This window comes from Apium graveolens, chromosome 4, assembly GCF_009905375.1.
Source record: "Apium graveolens cultivar Ventura chromosome 4, ASM990537v1, whole genome shotgun sequence".
NCBI lineage: Eukaryota > Viridiplantae > Streptophyta > Magnoliopsida > Apiales > Apiaceae > Apium > Apium graveolens.
The window spans coordinates 315,197,229-315,217,978 of NC_133650.1; the positions used below are offsets into that span (position 1 = coordinate 315,197,229).

A 20,750-nucleotide genomic window follows, 5' to 3' on the forward strand; every position below is an offset into this window, starting at 1 on the left:
TTAATTACCCGGAAAAAGATTTTAGAAATTTCATATGATTCTTATTAATCCATAAATTAACATAAAAATAATTAGGAAGATATGACAATTATCTATATTTTATTTTGGACATATAAAAATTAAAATACTCAATTAATATTATTTTTGAATATTCAAGTACAGATAACACTTAACAATTAACTCACAGAATAGATATTGAGCACACATAATAATTATTTAATATCAAAAATAATTACACGATATATCCCGGATATTACATTTGTTACTGTCCATCACATCATTTATTGACTTTAAATTTAAAAACATATTTCAACAATAATAGATTTATGGGATGTATTTAGATTATATTAAGTAATAATAAATTAAGTTTAATAACATCTATTTACTTTTAATTTGTAAATTAATTTTTATCGATAATTAAGTAATATTAAATAAACTATATTGAAAAAGCTAATTATAAGATAATTATCAAAATATATTAAATAATATTAAATTATCTAAAGAACAGATATTTGGTTCATAAGAGAGAGATATAATTAGTTTCACAAAAATAAAAATAATATGTTAGAAATCTATATCAAGTAAAATAATGCAAAACTAGAATTATAGTGGAAAATTTCACAACTAATTCGATTCTTTTAAACCACATAACTATTTTTTGCAAGTAACAATTTAATATTTGATATTAATATATTAATTTCAATTCGTGTTTCGCACGGATTATGAATAATTCTCTACAAATATTAATTCGATATTTTTAGTCTCGGGCTCGTGTTTCACACGGGTTATCAACTATCTATACTACTAAGCGTCCCTAATCTTGGTACTCACTAGAAAAATTATACAACTATTTTTAAAATTTTATGTAATAAAATCTCAACTGACAATAATTAACTTCTACTCTCTGTAAATTTTATTTTCCTTCAATTTTTATTTGTTACTGAACATCCAACCGTCAGTTTACTTAAAAATAATCGTATTAGTAAGTTAACATGTCAGATTTATATAAGTAATTAGGTGCATGCATAACTACAACTATACGGTGAAATTTTAGGGTTACGCTTAACTTCGATTTTTTAACTACATATTTTAACAACATTTTATATATTATATTTAGATCTATATTTTGCACGGATTATAAATTTCAGTTTTATGTAAATAATAATGTGATAATATTATTTTTAATTTTGGGCTCGTGCTTCGCACGGGTTACCAACTAGTAACTGTAACAAGCACAATCTCTATAGGTATATGACTATCCAAACTACCAAAAGTACTACTCATAAGCACCTACGATTACACCACACTCTATTCATCAAAATTAGAACTTGCAACATCCCACAAGTTCATTCATAAAAACAAACACACTCTCCTTTAAATTTCCCCTCAAACTAGTCACAAAAACCAAGAACCACTACGAAGATTACTACTTACAACTTACAAGCACCTCCATTTCATCAAAACTTTAAACAACACACAACATCATTCACAAAAACAAAACACACCCACCATCAAATTCCCCCTAAAACACCAAACCAAAATATCACACAAACTCCAAACTCATAAAAAATTAAAACTTTCACCAACCCACAACCTCATTCACAAAAACAAAACACACCCACCATCAAACTCCCCCTGAAACACCCAAACAAAATATCACACAAAATCCAAACTCATAAAAATCAAAACTTTCAACAACCCACAACCCCATTCCCAAAAACAAAACACACCCACCATCCAATTCCCCTAAAAATCAAACCCCACACACATATTACACAAAACCCAAAAAAAAAACATAAACCAAAACTCACAGTCAAGAAACTTGTCATGCTCAAGCTCCGTCCAGTTTTCTCTAGACTTAGTAATAGTATATGGTTTTCTAATCTTTTTTGACAAATCATCAGACAAAGCAGGGTTAGAAGCCCCTGGTGGAGTTGAAAATGAACTTATATTTTGTGTTGGAATTTCAAACCCGTATACATTCTAAACAATTATCCTCTAGAGATCAAAGATCTGCAGAAGCAAAGTCAAATAAAATAGGTGGGTTAGTAGATAAGATAAATAAATATACAGTGAGATGGAAGTGAAAGAAAACTACAGCTGTCAAAAATTACAAACTACGGCTGTATATGCATGAGAAAAGAAGATAGAAACATCAGCCTAAAGTCAATAATATTGTCTAGGATAAATGGTAGGCTATCTACATGCAAGGTGGTAAAAGCGTGTGTAATAAATTAATGTGACATGCAGCAGCTTTCTCTAGTCTTTGTTCAAAGTCTAAATAAAAAGTGGACTAGACACATGAAACTACAGGAAGCTCAAACTAGGAGAAATAAAAGGGCCATGCAGCTGCCTATAATAAATATGAAGAGTGATGTATGACATGATGTTAGCTTGTATTCAATAGTCTATAAATACGGTATTTCTGTATTGCATTTATAATTACACCAAGTGAAGAAAAACTATAGAGTGCAAGAAAAAAAGCTGAAGCTCTCTGTGAAAAAAAGGCTGTAGCATGCTGTAGTTTTATGTTTGTATAACAAAATAAAACCCAGTTGCTATAAACAGTTGTGTTTAAACTAAATAAAGCTTTTAGTTATATTTTCATAAAGCCCATACACGTTTCCAACAAGTGGCATCAGAGCTAGGTTATTTCGGAGAAGAAAAAATGTCAAATATGATGGCGCAACCACAAATCCCGAAATTAACGATAACAAATTACGGGAACTGAAGTATTCAAATGAGGTGTTACTCGGTTCATACGATAATTGGGATATTGTTGAAAGTGGTTATGACGAGCCCGTATATGCTACCACTGAAGCGGCCCTTTCAAATGCGGAGAAGATGATTTTGAAAGAGACCCGGAAGAAAGATAAAAAGGCGTTATATACAATTATTCAAGGAGTTGACGAATCAACCTTTTAAAAAATTTCAAATGCAAAAACGGCGAAAGACGCATGGGAGATTCTGCAGAAATCATTCCAGGGTGTCGAGAAGGTCAAAAAGGTTCGGCTCCAAGTACTACGTGGGGAGTTTGAAAATTTGAAGATGTAGAGTTCCGAAAATATTGGTGAATTTGTTACGCGTTTGAAAACAGTGACAAATGAGATGAAAAGAAATGGGGAAAGTCTCGATGATGTTCGGGTCATGGAAAACTTGCTCCGTTCATTAACAAGAAAATTTGATTATGTTGTTACTTCCATCGAAGAGTCAAAAGACTTGTCCATGATTTCTATTGATGAGCTCGTAGGTTCTCTTCGAGCCTACGAGCAGCGAATGACCCAGTATGATGATGTAAGCCATTTGGAAAAGGCGTTGCAAAGTAAGCTGTCCTTTGGTGACAGTTCTGGCAGTAGCAGTTCTGCACGTGGCAGAGGTGGCTTTAGAGGTAGCTACCGTGGTGAACGAGGACGAGGAAAGCAGTCCTTCAATAGAGGCCAGAATTCTGAAGGGTATCAGCCATCTGGTCGTGGTCAAAATTTCAGAGGCCGAGGACGAGGCAGATATCAACAACGAGGTGATAAGTCTCAATATCAATGCTATAACTGTAATAAATATGGCCATTTCAGTTATGAGTGTAGAGCACCAAAGGTGGAATAAAGAAGTCATTTTGCAGCAGCAAAAGAAGACAAAGATGTTGGCACTGCTATGTTCCTCACTTACAAAGGAGACCAGGAAAGCAAGAAGAATGTTTGGTATCTTGACTCAGGGGCCAGTAATCATATGACTGGTCATAAGGAATTATTCACGAAGATAGATGACACCATTAGCGGAGAAGTTACTTTTGGTGACTCGTCAAAGATTCCGGTGAAAGGAAAAGGTACCGTCACGATCATGTCAAAGAAAGGTGAAAAGCAATATATAAATGATGTTTATTATATTCCTGCATTGAAAAATAAAATTATCAGTCTTGGCCAACTTGTGGAGAAAGGATATAATATACGGATGCAGGACAATTCCCTCATTATCAGAAATCAAGCTCGGGAATTGATTGCAAATGTGGAGATGTCAAAGAATCGTTTATTTATGTTTGATATGCAAACGAATGTGCAGAAGTGCTTAAAGTCGGTCATTAAAAATAACTCGTGGTTGTGGCATTTGAGATATGGTCATCTTGTATTTTCTGGCCTGAAATTATTGTCAAAGACAAAAATGGTGGATGGTATGCCAGAAATCAACGAACCAGAAAATTTGTGTGAAGTATGTGTAAAGGGGAAGCAACATCGACAAAGTTTTCCCGTTGGAAAATCATGGAGAGCCAGGAGGCCATTGGAGATTGTTCACACAGATATTGTTGGTCTATTTGATATCTCATCACTTGGAGGAAATAGATATTACCTAACATTTATCGATGATTTTAGCAGGAAAAGTTGGGTGTATATCATCAAAGAAAAGTCGGAGGCTCTTGATAAATTCCAGGAGTTCAAAGCACTGGCAGAAAAGCAAAGTGGTCATTATTTGAAGGTACTCAGATCAGACAGAGGAGGCGAGTATACTTCTAATCTGTTTAGAAGCTTTTGTAAAGCACATGGAATGTTAGGTCACACAACACTATAGAAGGGGGTTGAATATAGTGTTTATACAATCAAATCGATTTATCAACACAAGTATATAACAGTAATCAAGTATATTCAATATAATAAACTCTGTTACAATAGAACAAACAGTTAAGTATTATTTGCATAAATTCTGAGGACAAGTTCTGATGGACGTTCTGATGATTAACAAATACTGACTTGTTTTCTTCAGAGTTTAATCATCAGAACTTCCATCAAAACTTGTCCTCAGAATTTATGCAAATAATACTTAACTGTTTGTCAGAAACAACTTAATCACCACAGTAATTTTCATCATTCACATGGAGTGAGAGTGTGTGCATTTGTAAATGATCAGAAAATGATTAAAGTCTGATAAACTTCAGTATATTTTAGAAATAAGGTATAACTAAGAAAAGTGCTTCTTTAATTTTGAAGTCTACTATAGAATAAATGTATGCAAGCGTCCACCTCAACTGTTTGTGCTCATTTTATGCATCTTTTGACATTCTTTTTACAGTGACTTCTCAGTGTAAATGAGTCACAACTGCTATCAGAATTTATGCTATTATCAGATTATTTATCCAGTAATCAGAGTATGTGAAAAGTCACCAAGAAAAATTTATTTGCTTTTCTAATGCATATTACTTAATACCAACAATGCACTTGGGTCTTCCCTTTCACATATATTACTCTAGATCTCAAAGGAGTACCTGACTTCAAATTCTTTTCTTTTGTTTTCTTCAGATAAGTGAGGCTTATCAAGCATGTAGTTCATCCTTAAGATTTACTGACATCAGAATTTGACAGATGAGAAGCAAAAATCTAGTTTGTGACTTAGTAATAAGATACATAAAGTAAATTTGACTAAGATCAAAATCAGAGTTTGCTTGTGTTTGAGATTTCCACATAAACAACTAATTCAAACATGGGATATATAGTATGTTAAAGACTACTAGGTCAGCATCTAGCACAGTAATCCTCATTGGATTGAATAGTCACAGAACATTCAAAACACTATCAGAGTATATAGAATCACATCAAATAACAATCAGTATTTAATATTTTACAATTTAAGCACATATTACCTGGAGATAAGATATTCTGTAAACACTGATCATAAAGTCTGATGCATGAGAAAAAAAACTAAATAGATTTTGAGAAAGAACCTGAAACCATTCCAAGTTCATTTACCAGTCTTGTAAATGTAGCTTCATATAGTGGTTTTGTGAAGATATCTGCTAGTTATTGATCTGTTGTAATAAAAAGCAATTCCACTATACCTTCCATCACATGTTCCCTTATGAAATGGTACCTAATGCTAATGTGCTTTATCATTGAGTGTTGAACTGGATTACCTGTCATAGCATAGCACTTTGATTATCACAGTAAATGGGTATTTTAGAAAATTCTAACCCATAGTCCCGTAATCGATTCTTCATCCAAAGAATCTGTGCAAACAGCTTCCTGCAACAATATATTCTGCTTCTGCAGTTGATGTGGAAATTGACTTCTGTTTCTTGCTAAACCAAGAAACTAATCTGCCTCCAAGAAATTGGCAGCTTCCACTAGTGCTTTTCCTGTCTATTTTGCATCCTGAAAAATATGCATCTGAGTAACCTATTAGCTTAAAATCTGATTCCCTAGGATACCACAATCTTAGATCAGCTGTACCCTTGAGGTACTTGAAAATTCTTTTCACAGCTATTAGATGAGGTTCTCTTGGATCAGCCTAAAATCTTGCACAAAGACAGGTAGCATACATGATATCAGGTCTACTTGTAGCTAAATAGAGTAAAGACCCAATCATACCTCTGTAGTTAGTAATATCTACTGATGCTCCAGTATCTTAATCTAACTTGGTTGCAGTGGCCATGGGAGTGGATGCAGTTGAACAGTCTTGCATTCCAAACTTCTTGAGTAAATTTCTGGTGTACTTGGATTGATTTATGAAAGTACCTTCTTCAGTTTGCTTGACTTGAAGCCCCAGAAAATAGCTAAGTTCTCCCATCATACTCATTTGATATCTTGACTGCATTAGCTTTGCAAACCTTTCACAGAGTTTGCCATTTGTAGAACCAAAGATGATATCATCAACATATATCTGTACCAAAAGTAAGTCCTTTCCATGGTTGAGGTATAACAGAGTTTTATCAATAGTGCCTCTGGTAAATCCACTTTCCAGAAGAAATTGAGCTAAAGTCTCATACCATGCTCTTGGAGCTTGCTTAAGGCCATAAAGTGCTTTGTCAAGCCTGTAGACATGATGTGGAAATTTTGGATCTACAAAGCCTGGAGGTTGTTCAACATATACCTCTTCTTCCAATTCTCCATTGAGAAAAGCACTTTTCACATCCATTTTAAAGACTTTAAACTTCTTGTGAGCAGCATAAGCCAAAAATATTCTTATGGCTTCCAATCTAGCAACTGGTGTAAATGTTTCATCATAATCAATACCCTCCTGTTGAGAGTAGTCTTTAGCAACCAGCCTTGCTTTATTTCTTGTAATTATGCCATCACTGTCAGTTTTGTTTCTGAACACCCATTTTGTGCCAACAATGGATCTGTTCTTTAGTCTTAGCACTAGGGTCCAGACTTTATTTCTTTCAAATTTATTTAACTCTTCCTGCATTGCTTGCACCCAATTAGCATCTTGAAGAGCTTCTTCCACTTTCTTTGGTTCAGTCTGAGATAGAAAGGAATGATAGAGACATTCATTTGATGTTGTTGTTCTAGTTCTGACACCTGCTTCAGGATCTCCAATTATTAAGTCAGGTGTGTGTGCTTTAGTCCACTTCCTTGCAGATGGAAGTTGATCTCTAAAATTGAATCCTCCCCCATGATCCATGTTGTCTCCATCAACATTTTCTGATGCCCCCTGAAGTTATGCTTTCTGAGATTCCAGAATTTGAGTTGGATCCTTCAGGAATTGAAGAATCAGAGTTTTCAGAATTATCAGAATTTGACTCATCAGAACTTGATGAATCAGAACTTAAGGAGCTAGTGACAGGTTCTGATGCTTCTTGAGAGTCTTGAGATGTGGTATTATCATCAGCTTGCTCGCCCTGAACAGGTGCATTTTCCCTTGGAATAATTACCACAGTTTCAATAACATCAGAATTTAACCCGTCAGAATTTACAGGATCAGGATTTAGGTCATCAGAATTTACAGAATCATAATTTAAATCCTCATTTTCAAAACTCAGCTGATCATGATCATTGAAATCTTCAAGTCCAGTAATCTTTTTATCATCAAAAGATACATTGATAGATTCCATGACAACCCTTGTTCTTAAATTGTAGACTCCGAAGGCTTTTGTGGAAAGTGGATATCCAACAAAAATTCTTTCATCAGCTTTTAGATCAAATTTTGACAAATGTTCAGGATGAGTCTTAAGAACAAAACACTTGTATCCAAATACATGAAAATATTTCAGATTTGGCTTCTTTTTCTTCACCATCTTATATGGTATTTTTCCATGCTTGTTTATGAGTGTAGCATTCTGTGTAAAATAAGCAGTCTGCACAGCTTCAGCCCAAAAGTAAGTTGGTAGCTTTGCTTCATCAAGCATAGTTCGTGCAGCTTCAATAAGAGTCATGTTCTTTCTTTCTACAACTCCATTCTTCTGTGGAGTTCCAGGTGCAGAAAATTCCTGCTTTATTCCATGCACTTTGCAGAACTCTTCCATGATTGAATTCTTGAACTCAGTGCCATTATCACTTCTTATTATTTTCACAGAGTCTTTGACCAACATATCTAGCTGTCTGACATGATCAGTTAGAGTAGATGCAGTTTCATTCTTCTTGTGCAAGAAATACACCCAAGTGTACCTTGTGAACTCATCCACTATAAACATAGCATATTTCTTCCTTGCAATAGACATGACATTGACTGGACCAAATAGATCAACATGCAGTAAGTGATAAGGCTCAAGAATTGAGGATTCAGTTTTGCTCTTGAATGAAGATTTTCTTTGTTTTGCCTTTTGACATGAATCACAAAGGCCATCAGGAGCAAATACTGATTTTGGCAGTCCTCTCACAAGATCTTTCTTTACAAGCTCATTTATATTGTTGAAATTTAAATGAGAGAGTCTCTTGTGCCAATTCCAGCTTTCTTCAATTGATGCTTTGCTTAACAAATAGATTATAGAACCATCAGAACTTGTTGAAAGTCTGGCTTCATAAATGTTACCATATCTGTAACCTTTCAGAACCACTTTGCTTGTAGAATTACTTATAACTTCACAGTGTTCTTCAAAGAAATCCACATGATAACCTATGTCATAGATTTGACTCACACTTAGCAGATTGTGTTTAAGTTCTGAGACAAGAGCTACTGTTTCAATGATGACATTCCCAAGATTGATATTTCCATATCCTAGAGTTTTTCCCATGTTTCCATCTCCATAAGAAACTCCCGGGCCAGCTTTCTCCATAAAGTCTGATAGCAGGGTTTTATTTCCAGTCATATGTCCTGAACATCCACTGTCCAGAACTAGGATGTTTTTCCTGTTGCCCTGCAATCACAAAGACCACTATTGGTTAGTTTTAAGGACCCAGACTTGCTTGGATCCTTTGGCCTTTTTAAGTTTGTTAGCATTTACAGCGGATTTAATTTTAGAGTTTATGCTAACATGTTGTTTATCAGACTTTATATCAGACTTTGCATTAGACTTTACAGTAGAAGGAATAATTCTAACTTTCTTTAAAGAAGGTTTTATTTGATAATAATCATAGTACAAACTATGATATTCCTTACAAGTATAAATGGAATGACATAAACTACCACAATGAAAACAAGGATTTTGTGGTTTAAACCTAACAGACTGACTCTTAAATCCTGATCTAGGAGGTAAAGAGTTTATATCTTTATTTTTCCTGCAAAAAGAAACAAGATGGTTAGAATTTCCACAGTTATAGCATTTCTTTCTAGGAGCATTAGGAACATGCATATAATTATTGTTTTTATTCACACTTTCCTTTACATTCCTATTTTTCCTAGCTTCCTTGACCTTGTTCACATTTCTAATCTCTTTCAGCTTATGCTTAAGCTGCTTCTTTGTCATTAAGTCTATGTTAACTTCAGCTGGTTTATCCTATTTTAATTTGTCAGAAGATGACTTTTCTTTGACTTCTGTCTTAGAATCTTTCATCTTTTCAGAATCAGACTTAACAGTTTTTGCTAAAAACTTAACAGGATTTACCTTTGGCTTAATAGTCTGTTTAACAGTAATTGGCTTAATTTGCAAAGTTTCTTTCTCACTTTTATCATCTTCATAACCTAAGCCCTCTTTCCAGTTTCCACTACTTAGTATATTCTGAGTTGTTCTGCCAGAGTTAGTCCAAGTTCTGATAATTTCTCTTTCCTTTTCCAGTTTAGATTTAAGAGATTTATTCAATTTTAGCACTTCATCTCTAACATACAAAGCATCATCTCTTTCTTTCTGAGTTTGATGGAACATAACTAACTCTTTTTCTAAATAGTCATTTCTATTTCTAAGAGCAAGACTTTCAGAGGTTAATCTTTCATTTGTTAAAGTCTGATCTCTAAAACTAATGAATATGGTTTTAAGATATAATCTCAACTCAATAATATCATCAGTATGAAAAGCAAAAGTTGTTTGAGGTACCTTCAATTCAGCAGTTTCAGGACTGCTATCAGTATTTGCCATTGTTAGGTCCCGAATTATCGTACAAGGGGGGGTTGAATACGATAATCACTAAATTAAAAATTCTTTCGAATCTTTAGCGGATAAAATATTTAGTGCTCGGTTAGTGGTTTCGTGTTCTTGAGAGGAATAGTGTTTGGTACGATAAAAACAAGGAACACAAGATATTCGGGGAAATATATATTCGTATATAAATCCTCGAGGGGTGTTGCTACACTCCGATAAATAAATTAACCGGCTACAATCTAAGAACAACAAAGTTCCTAGCTACTACAAAGATTTACAAATCAAATCATATACAATAATCTAGCTTTTGTTTGTACTAGGATTTAGTTACCGGGTAACGATTATAATGCCCCTAAGAATATACAAATGTTAAATCGGGCATTATAACGTTACTCTGGTGAGAAGTTAAACGGATATTCAAGTAGCTTGAACTCCTCTGTAAATCTCTGCTTCTTATTTTATCAGCTCTCTTTTTGTTGGAGAAGAAGATAAACAGAACACGCTCAGATCTGCTGCAAAGTGTAGACTTTATACACAATAAAATTGTGTGGCTGAGAATTGAGGAGCTCTGTGGCGACAGCTTTATTTCTAAGGCGACAGGTAGGCTCTGTGGCGGCAAGGTAGTACTATAAGGTAGTACAGGAGACTGTTTGATTTGTGTGACGACAAAGGGGGGAAGCTAAAATGGATTATATTATTCTAACTCCCCTATGGCGACCACAGGGGTTACAAGTACAACTTTTGTACTTAACAAAAAACTAAACTTAACCTTATAACCTGTGTTGCGACAATGTCACACAAGGTTACCTTTTTCTTTATATTTTTTTCATTTCTTTTTTTTTATTATTTTCTTTTTGCTTTTCTTTTGTTTTCTTTTTGTTTTGTCTTTCCTTTTTATTTTTCCTTTTTTTTGTTTCCTTTTTCTTTTGTTTTTCTTTTCTCTTTTTTTCTATTTTCTTTTTCTTTTTCTTTTCTCTTTAAGTTTAAATTATAATTAAATTAATTTATAAAATAAACTTAAATATAACTTATATTAATAAACTAATTTAGATTTATAAAATAAAATTATTTAAAGTTTATAAGATAAATCAATTTAAGTTTATTAAATAAATTTTATTAAAGTCCTTTAAATAAATTTATTTAATTTAACAATTAAACTTTGAGCTTCGCCAATCCCCTAAGTTGTTGATGTAATAACTCGAATTTTTGAAACCTTGTAAAACGTTTAATGAATAGTAACCCTGACGGACGGGAAAAACTTTTGAGCCCACACTATGTAGTGCATGAGAAAATGAGTTTCGGAATTGATATTACGATTATACGTACCAAATGAGTGTATGTAAACGCTATTAGTTTTCGAAGAAAACGAACTTTGAAAAATGACCGTATTTACGACTCATCGAGGATTACGGGAATCACAATATAATTACGAGATTAAAACCCTACGGATTTATATTCAAGTCTAATAATTAAAAATATAAGGAATAAATACGAAAGGAATTACGTCGCGGACCATTTACGAGTAAGTATTACGAAAACGTTTAAGCAACTGAGCGAACGCGTAAACGATTAAATAAACGTAACGCACTAACTAAACCATGGTAAGAAATTAACCATGGTTACTTCATCAAATATTGAGCTAACCATAGGATGATCAAGCTAGCTAGCAAAATAATGTGCTAAGGAAGATAACCCATGCAGTTTAGCTTGTAACCTAGCAAGCTACTTAGATTTGTCCCCAAGATTTGCAACAAAGAATAAACCTAGGTTTCAACCTAGGAGAATAAAAATCAAGTGCAAGGTCTCCCACCCCATTTCCTAGAAGCAACCTAGCAAAACAACCAAGAGAAACAACCAAGGGAAGCTAGTATAAAAACCCCCCACCCCTTTACTTCTTCCATTCGGCTATATCAAAAAAGGGGGAGGAATTCAATTTCAAACTCAGACTCTATCCATGGTATAATCATCCCATTAATTCTCAAGCCTCCTAGCAATTAAAATAAGGTAAGAAAATTCTTTCATCTCTTTTTATCAAGGTTTGATGGGTGAAATAAAATCAAGAAACTCACTAATGAATAGTATGAATAGTAACCTCTCTTTGGTTTCTTGATTTCAATGGTGGTTTTAGGTTCCAAAAATCATACCAAGCACTTCCAAGCCTCCACCATCCTCAAGAACACATCTCAAGATTTCAAGAAAGGTAAAAATCTTTGGCCCAACTTTATTTAAGATCCATTTAGTATGTGGTAGTAAACTTAGTTCAATGAGTGGTATTGATGAAATCTTGGTGTTTAAGTTAAGTAGATTTAAGGTTGATTGTTGTTGCCTCAAGAACATGATGTTCTTGAGAGGATTTTGTGTGTTGATGATGAAATGATGATTGTTGGTGGATGTGTTAAGAGTTAGGGCGTAAACGAAACCCCGATCGTAAACGTAACTCCGTTAAAACCAACAAATCGTAACTTTAAGTTTCTGCAGAAAGTCCCAAAATTTTAAACTGTATTTTCTTGAAAAATAACCCTTTTTTAGGATAGACAATTTTATAAGGATCATTTAGGTGCTTGAATCGATTGATTCTGATTTACGGATCAAAAGTTATGGTCGTTTTACTAAAAGTGATTCACGCGACAAAAACTGCTACAAATCACGAACTTTGAAAATATAAAGGATAGACTTAAAAGTGTTCATAAATCATAAAATTTTTACAGTGAGTAATATATTGAGTTTCCTAACTGCCATAATAATTTCAAGTCAAAATAATTATTTCTCAATTTTATAAAAATATCGGAGCCGAGACCGCGCGAGTAGAAACCATAAGAATCCATAAGCGGAGCCGACGACAATAATGAGAATGAACCTAAGATAGTTAGAATAATGAAGCGACCATAATGTGAATAATGACTTAAAGGAATAATAAGGGTAGTATAAGTTGAGAGGGTGCATAATAAGTAGAACATGAGTGCGAGTCGCCGTAAATTAGAACGGGACCTAACGAAGTGAATTGTGTTTATGGTTATAGATTTCCGAGCAGAACCTAGAGCATCCTCCACCTCGAGATACCCAGGCAAGTTTACAAACCCAACTCCATTTTACTGTTGTGTTGTGAAAAGATTGTTTTACTATCATTGCATAAATACCATGTTTGCCATGATACGTAGTTGTTGAATTTTCGCATAATGTAGCGATGTTGTACGATACGTATATATCGTAAAATATTTAATTCCGCTTTAAGCGTGATGTATGATTATAAGACCGAGAACTGGTCAGGTTTGAGATAAAAACCCGGGAATCATTCCGGTGATATTATAGGACGGTTATAAGTCCATAGTAGTACGTTTTAAAGGGACTCATCATCCACTTACGAAACATTAAAATACCTCGAACTTTTATTAAAACGATTTCCCAACGATCATATTACCTCAACTATATTTTATGGTTCGAATAATAAATACTATATACTTATTCCTTTATTATGGGAGTAGTATACTCCAACGATTATTTATTTCAAACCCGATTAATCATTATAGATTATTAATTATGTAGACACAAACTAGTTGAGGAATATTATTTTAAAGATTCTTTTAGAAAGTAAACTCATTCGAGGTTTAATTATTTATTGACTATTATTTAATTAATTATTATTCTTAAAGGGTTTATTATTGATTTAAAAATCATAGATCCTGAATAAAATATACTTCCTGATTTCAGAATATCATTCGAATAATATCAGATCGTCGGTGAATATTATCCCGACTTATTTAATATTTTGAATATAGTTTCAAGGAGAAACTTATCCCCCTTATTTACTTATTTGTTGAAAACGGTCAACTCACATCCTTAGTACTTCCTCCGAAAATTTTCGGAAGTACATATATATATATGAGGTAAGCTGTTTCTATCAACAAGCAAAATGCTTAGGGAACTTCGATGTGGTTCGAGTTCTCGAGATATGATAGAATTCTTTGAAAAGGACAAGGAAGGGGTAGACTCTGGTACTATGTGTGCTAGATGGACTACCAAAGGTACCGCAGGCGAAGGTACTCTGTGTACTCAGGAACTTGTGAAGTATGTGTATACCCAAAAATGGGACACGTAGCCCGAATGCGGCAAGGGTGATAACCGGGATACGAAGGTGTCGTCCTTCTACTAGTAGAAAAGGTTACTATTATCATATTACGACTGATCATCGTATACGGTGGCTCCAACGAGTGTCCTGATTCTTCCAATTGGAATTGAGATGCAATACCGTAACCCAAGCCTAGGTGCTGGGATTACTATTAAGGTATTCGCATGATAATAAAATCCCTTAAAGAATTGTTTTCATAAGAAGGTGTGTATCACCAAGGAAAATTATTTTCGAATAAAACATAATTATCATATATGATATTATCATACAGTCATTTTCATACTGTACATTATTATGCTGGGCATTATAGCTCACACTTCTTTTCTTAAATTGACACAACACAACAGTGAATCAAGATGCCTACCATGAGAACCACAGCCAGGAAACGGGTAGGAAATGGCTAGCTGTTCCGTAGATTGTTTGGTGTTGTACCACAGTTAGTTCGAGTAAGCTGGATTAGTTTTCAGTTGTTCTTAGTTCGGCTTATTTATAAGTATGACTTATGTAAGGTAAGAAACAAGAAACATATATTTGGCTGGCGGACTAGCCTTACTTAAAGGTTACTCCCCGATAAGACTAAATTACTCTTGGGTTGTAATAAATATCACTTGATGGTTGAAAATTACTCTAGTTATGAATGGTTCATTTCCAAGACAATAACCTGTAAGTGTGTGTGATAAGTGTGGGGTCATGAAGCGTGAGTATTTATATATTGTAGTATGAGTTGTGTGGTTGTAAGAGTTTAGATGGCGTGGCCTCCGAGACTCTTGACCCCGGGTTTTGGGGCGCCACAATTGAGCTGTATATCCCGCGCGCCTCTTCTCGTACTTTAACAGATAAACGTTCAATCCAAGTACGTTCCTCAACTTAACAATTCTTCTATAAATAATACTCAGATTCCTTTCACGAGCTGTTTACGCCTAGTGCAACTGGTCTGGTTCACAGACGACTAACCCTGATTCAGGTCTTCGTATTATAGCCTTGATTACATTGTTAAGCTTGCCTCAACTTTATTGCTTCGAACACTGACTGTCAATAAACAATTGTACTTTCACTGGAATCCTTTCTGGTACTTTAGACAACGTCTTCATTAACCTCTGTATATACCTTGTCTTCAATTCTTCAGATTTCTATGCTTCGAACACTGTCTATCTTCAATCAATGCCAATACACTAAAATCTTCTGGTAGCACTTGTATACTGAATCTTCAACATCTCTGAAACCCTGAAAGTCTTTAATCTTTGTTCTTCACTGAGGCATGATCAAATTAATGAACTTCTTTCAGTGACCTGTAGACAGACTTCAGGCTTTCTTCTAATCTTCTGATTCTTGTATTTGCCTTGTCTTCATTAACCTGATTTCTTGTGTAGACGTAGTATTATTAACCTGTCATGTTCTAGTATTGTTATCGTGTTGAGTTATCACATAACTGTTCATACAACTACGCAGTCTCACCAATAGCCATCAAGGCATAGTTCACCTCATCTTCAGAATCTGAAGTGTCTGTCCAGCTTTTCTTCTTTGTGACAAGTGCCTTGCCTTTATCACTTTTTCCTTTCTTGCAGTCAGGAGATATGTGGCCTCTTTCACCATAATTGTAGCATTTGACATTTGAGTTGTCTCCTCTGTCAGACTTTCCTCCTTTGCATTCAGACTTTCTGAACCCTTTCTTATCAGAACTTCCACCTTTCCTGGAAAACTTCTTGCCTTTTCTGAATTTCTTGTAGGCTATCTTTGTGATACCCTTCACCATAAGAGCACACAGTTGTATCATCTCTGCATCAACATCCACTTCAGGTCAACTTTCAGTTTCTGAATCATCATCATCAGAATCTGATGATTCTGAATCAGACTTTATGATGAGAGCCTTTCATTTGCCCCTCTTTGAGACAACAACTTTAGGAGATTCCTCCTCAGCTTTAAGAGCAACTTTCCTTGACTTTCTTCCATGCCTCTTGCTCCTTTGATCCATCTCAAGTTCATGAGTCTTGAGCATACCATAAATTTCATCAAGAGTAGTTTCAATAAGGTCATAGTTGTCTCTTATGGTAGTAGACTTCAAATCCCAATTTTCAGAAAGAGCTAAAAGGAATTTTAGATTTGAATCTTGAAGATCATATTCCTTGTCCACCAGTGACAGATCATTCAAGAGTTTGGCAAACCTGTCATATAAATCAGTTAATGACTCATCAGCTTTTGAGTCAAAGTGCTCATACTCTTGAGTGAGTATAGTCTTCCTGTTCTTTTTTATTGCATCAATTCCCTGGCATCTTGTCTCCAAAGCATCCCATATTTCCTTTAGAGTCTTGCATCCAATTACCCTGTTTGACATGACATTATCAATTGCACTATGCAGCATATGCCTTACCCTTGCATCTTTGGCAATAGATGAGATGTCTTCAGCTGTGCACTCACTTTTCTCCTTTGGTATGGTCTTTGTTGGTTGATCAGCAACTGTAACAGAAAGCTTGGTAGGCTTATGTGGTCCATCATTAATTCTATCAAGGTATTCTGGATCTGTAGCTTCCAGAAACATAGTCATCTTCACTTTCCATATAGGATACTCAGATGCTCTCAGTATGGGAACCCTAATAGTCTCATATCGACTGTGGGTTTGAGTGTTTTGAGTATCTTGAGTTTTGGTGGGCTTAGTTGGAGTTTGTGTTTCTTCAGACATGATTGATTGTTTGGATCTTACTATATGTGTGTTAACAGAAAGGCTCCGATACCACTTGTTAGGTCACACAACACTATAGAAGGGGGTTGAATATAGTGTTTATACAATCAAATCGATTTATCAACTTAAGTATGTAACAGTAATCAAGTATATTCAATATAATAAACTCTGTTACAATAGAACAGTTGTTCTCTCTCAGTGATGAACAATATCACTAAGAGCTGCTAGGTTACAATATATAATCTTCCTCGTGAATGATAACACATATAGTGTAAACCCTAAACTGTGTTTATATAGTGCACAGTTACAAGATATCTTCTAATTGATATGGAATATAATTATGTCTCCTAAAATATATCAATCAGACATTATCTTCTACAAGTCTTCTAGTCTTCTAACTCTTCATGCATTTCTTCTATTGTTTTAGTCATGATCCTTTCCTGTAAATCAGCTGCTTCCTTATTTGAAGTATTCGCACTTAAGTCCTGATATAAATCCTGACGGTCTTAAGTTCTGATATTAAGTTCTGACTTCAGTAAGCTCTGATTTCCAGTAAGTCCTGATAAGTCCTGGTTTAAGTTCTGAAACTAAACAAAATATATTAGACATGAAATCTCAAATATATCTAACATGGAATCAATTATCAGTTGACAACTGCCTATACTCCTCAACAAAATGCAGTTGTAGAAAGAAAAATCGCACAATTCTTGACATGGAAAGGAGTATGGTGAAAGCAAAGCACTTGCCAAGACCTTTCTGGGTGGAAGCCGTTCTATGTGCAGTTTATTTGTTGAATTGTTGTCCAACAAAAAGTTTCAGAAACAAAACTCCAAATGAAGCATGGAGCGGGAGCACACCATCAGTTGGACATCTCAGAATTTTCGGGTGTATTGTTTATGCCCATATTCCCGATCAGAAAAGGAAGAAGCTGGATGATAAAGGCGAGAAATGCATTTTCACCGGATATGACAAAAGGAGCAAGGAATACAGACTCTATAATCCCCTAACGAAGAATTTAATCATTTCTCGAGATGTTGAGTTTGATGAATCTGATTACTGAAGATGGAGCGAGGATGAAAGAAAAGTTGCTGGTTTATTTTTCATTGGTGATGACGATGCTGGTACTAACCAAAACATTGAAGATGACGATGATCAAACTCCTCCACCAAGTCCAAATCAACAAACTCCTGGATCGACACCATCCACGGGAGGAAGCAGCAGTTCAGGGGGAGCACCACGAAAGATGCGGAGTCTGGATAATATCTACGAAGCTACAACTCCGGTACAAACATCCTTTGATTATTCCTTATTTTTCTTAATGGCTGAATGTGATCCAGTTACATTTGAGGAAGCTTCTGAAGAAAGTAAATGGAACAAAGCCATGGATGAAGAAATTGGTGCAATCAAGAAAAATGATACATGGGAGCTCACAGATCTTCCAGAAGGATACAAAGCAATTGGTATCAAGTGGGTCTATAAAACCAAGACGAAACAAGATGGAGAAGTGGAAAATACAAGGCGAGGTTGGTGGCTAAAGGCTACAAGCAGAGATATGGCATTGACCATGACGAGGTATTCGCTTCAGTTGCAAGAGTTGATACAATCAGACTTCTTACAGCAATTGCCGCTCAGAATCAGTGGAAGATTTATCAAATGGATGTGAAGTCTGCATTTGTAAATGGTTATCTCGAAGAAGAAGTCTACATTGAGCAACCTTCGGGAAATGTTCAGAAAGGCCAGGAAGATAAAGTCTATCGGCTAAAGAAAGCATTGTACGGTCTAAAACAAGCACCGAGAGCATAGAACACAAGGGTTGATGAGTACTTTCAGAGAAATGGTTTCGTGAAGAGTCCATACGAACATGCTCTCTACACGAAAACAAATTCAGGGGGAGATATTATGATCGTTTGCTTATACGTGGATGACATGATCTTTACTGGAAACAATCCTGGTATGTTTGATGATTTTAAGAAAGTTATGACTAATGAATTTGAGATGACACATATTAGTCAAATGTCATACTTTCTTGGGGTCGAGGTGAAGCAAAACAAAGATGGCATTTTTATGTCTCAGAAAAAATATGCGGAGCAGATTTTAAAGAAGTTCAGAATGGAGGAATGCAAGTCAGTAAGCATGCCAGCAGAACGGAGCATAAAGCTCAGAGTTGATTCAACGAGGGAGTCGGTAAATCCAACGTTGTTCAAAAGTTTGGTTGGAAGTCTGAGGTACCTAACTTTTACTCGTCCAGATATTATGTATGCAGTTGGATTGGTTAGTAGATACATGGAGAAACCGAAGCAAGATCACTTCATGGCAGCTAAAAGAATTTTGAGATACATAAAAGGTATGCTTGATCATGGCTTATTTTACACGCATTCTCAAGATTCGAAATTAGTTGGATACTCAGACAGTGATTATGGCGGTGATTTGAATGACGGAAAAAATACATCGGGATATGATTTTCATATCGATTCAGCAATATTTTTATGGTCTTCAAAGAAGCAACAAACAGTTGCTCTCTCAACATGTGATGCGGAATACATCGCAGCAGCAGCAGCATGCGCGTGTCAAGTTATGTGGTTAAGCTATATTTTGGGCGAGTTAAATCTTGTCAAGGAAGATCCGGTTACAATTTACGTGGATAATAAATATGCTATTTCACTAGCGAAAAATCCGGTGTCACACAGTCGCAGCAAGCACATCAATATTAAATATCATTTTCTTCGCGAACAGGTAAATGATAAAATTGTGGAACTGGTGCATTGCAGAACAGAAGAAAATCTAGCGAATATTTTCACGAAGTCATTGAAGCCAGAGATTTTTTATAAAATGAAAGAGAAGCTTGGAATGAAAAGTCGGGTTTGAGGGGGAGTGTTAGAATTTCAAACCCGTATACATTCTAAACAATTATCCTCTGGAGATCAAAGATATGCAGAAGCAAAGTCAAATAAAACAATTGGGTTAGTAGATAAGATAAATAAATATACAGTGAGATGGAAGTAAAAGAAAAGTACAGCTATCAAAAATTACAAACTACAGTTGTATATGCATGGGAAAAGAAGATAGAAACATCAGCCTAAAGTCAATAATATTGTCCAGGATAAATGGTAGACTATCTACATGCAAGGTGGTAAAAGCGTGTGTAATAAATTAATGTGACATGCAGCAGTTCTCTCTGGTCTTTGTTCAAAGCCTAAATAAAAGGTGGGCTTGACACATGAAACTACAGGAAGCTCAAACTAGGAGAAATAAAAGGGTCATGCAGCTGGCTATAATAAATATGAAGAGTGATGTATGACATGATGTTAGCTTGTATTCTATAGTCTATAAATAGGGTATTTCAGTATTGCATTTATAATTACACCAAGTGAAGAAAAACTTAGAGTGCAAGAAAAAGAGCTCAAGCTCTCTGTGGAATAAAAAAGGTTGTAGCCTGTTAGAAAGAAAAGAAGCTGTAGTTTTGTGTTTGTATAACAAAATAAAACTCAGTTGCTATTGTGTTTAAATTATATAAAACTTTTAGTTATATTTTTATAAAGCCCATATACGTTTCCAACATTTTGAAAGGGCAAGCCCGTTTGAAGATCCAAGTGGAAGTTCTCAGGTGGGTTTGGATTTAAAGATACCATCAACAAAGTGATAGTTGTGTGTGTTTATGTCAAAGTGTTTGATATACTGTGCCACCTTAGTTAAGGTATTTTGCAATTGAATTTAATAATTGAAGGAGTATTTTC

At 34.9% G+C, this 20,750-nt stretch overlaps 1 protein-coding gene across 1 annotated transcript; it reads left to right on the plus strand.

Annotated features, from left to right (window-relative positions):
• The first annotated feature begins 3,108 nt into the window (after positions 1-3,108).
• On the plus strand, positions 3,109-18,819 carry LOC141720258 (uncharacterized). Its single transcript, XM_074522607.1, has 5 exons — positions 3,109-3,517; positions 3,617-3,807; positions 4,054-4,490; positions 18,079-18,539; positions 18,635-18,819. The coding sequence occupies exons 1-5, from the start codon at positions 3,109-3,111 to the stop codon at positions 18,817-18,819; spliced, it is 1,683 nt and encodes a 560-aa protein (XP_074378708.1).
• The last annotated feature ends 1,931 nt before the right edge of the window (positions 18,820-20,750 follow it).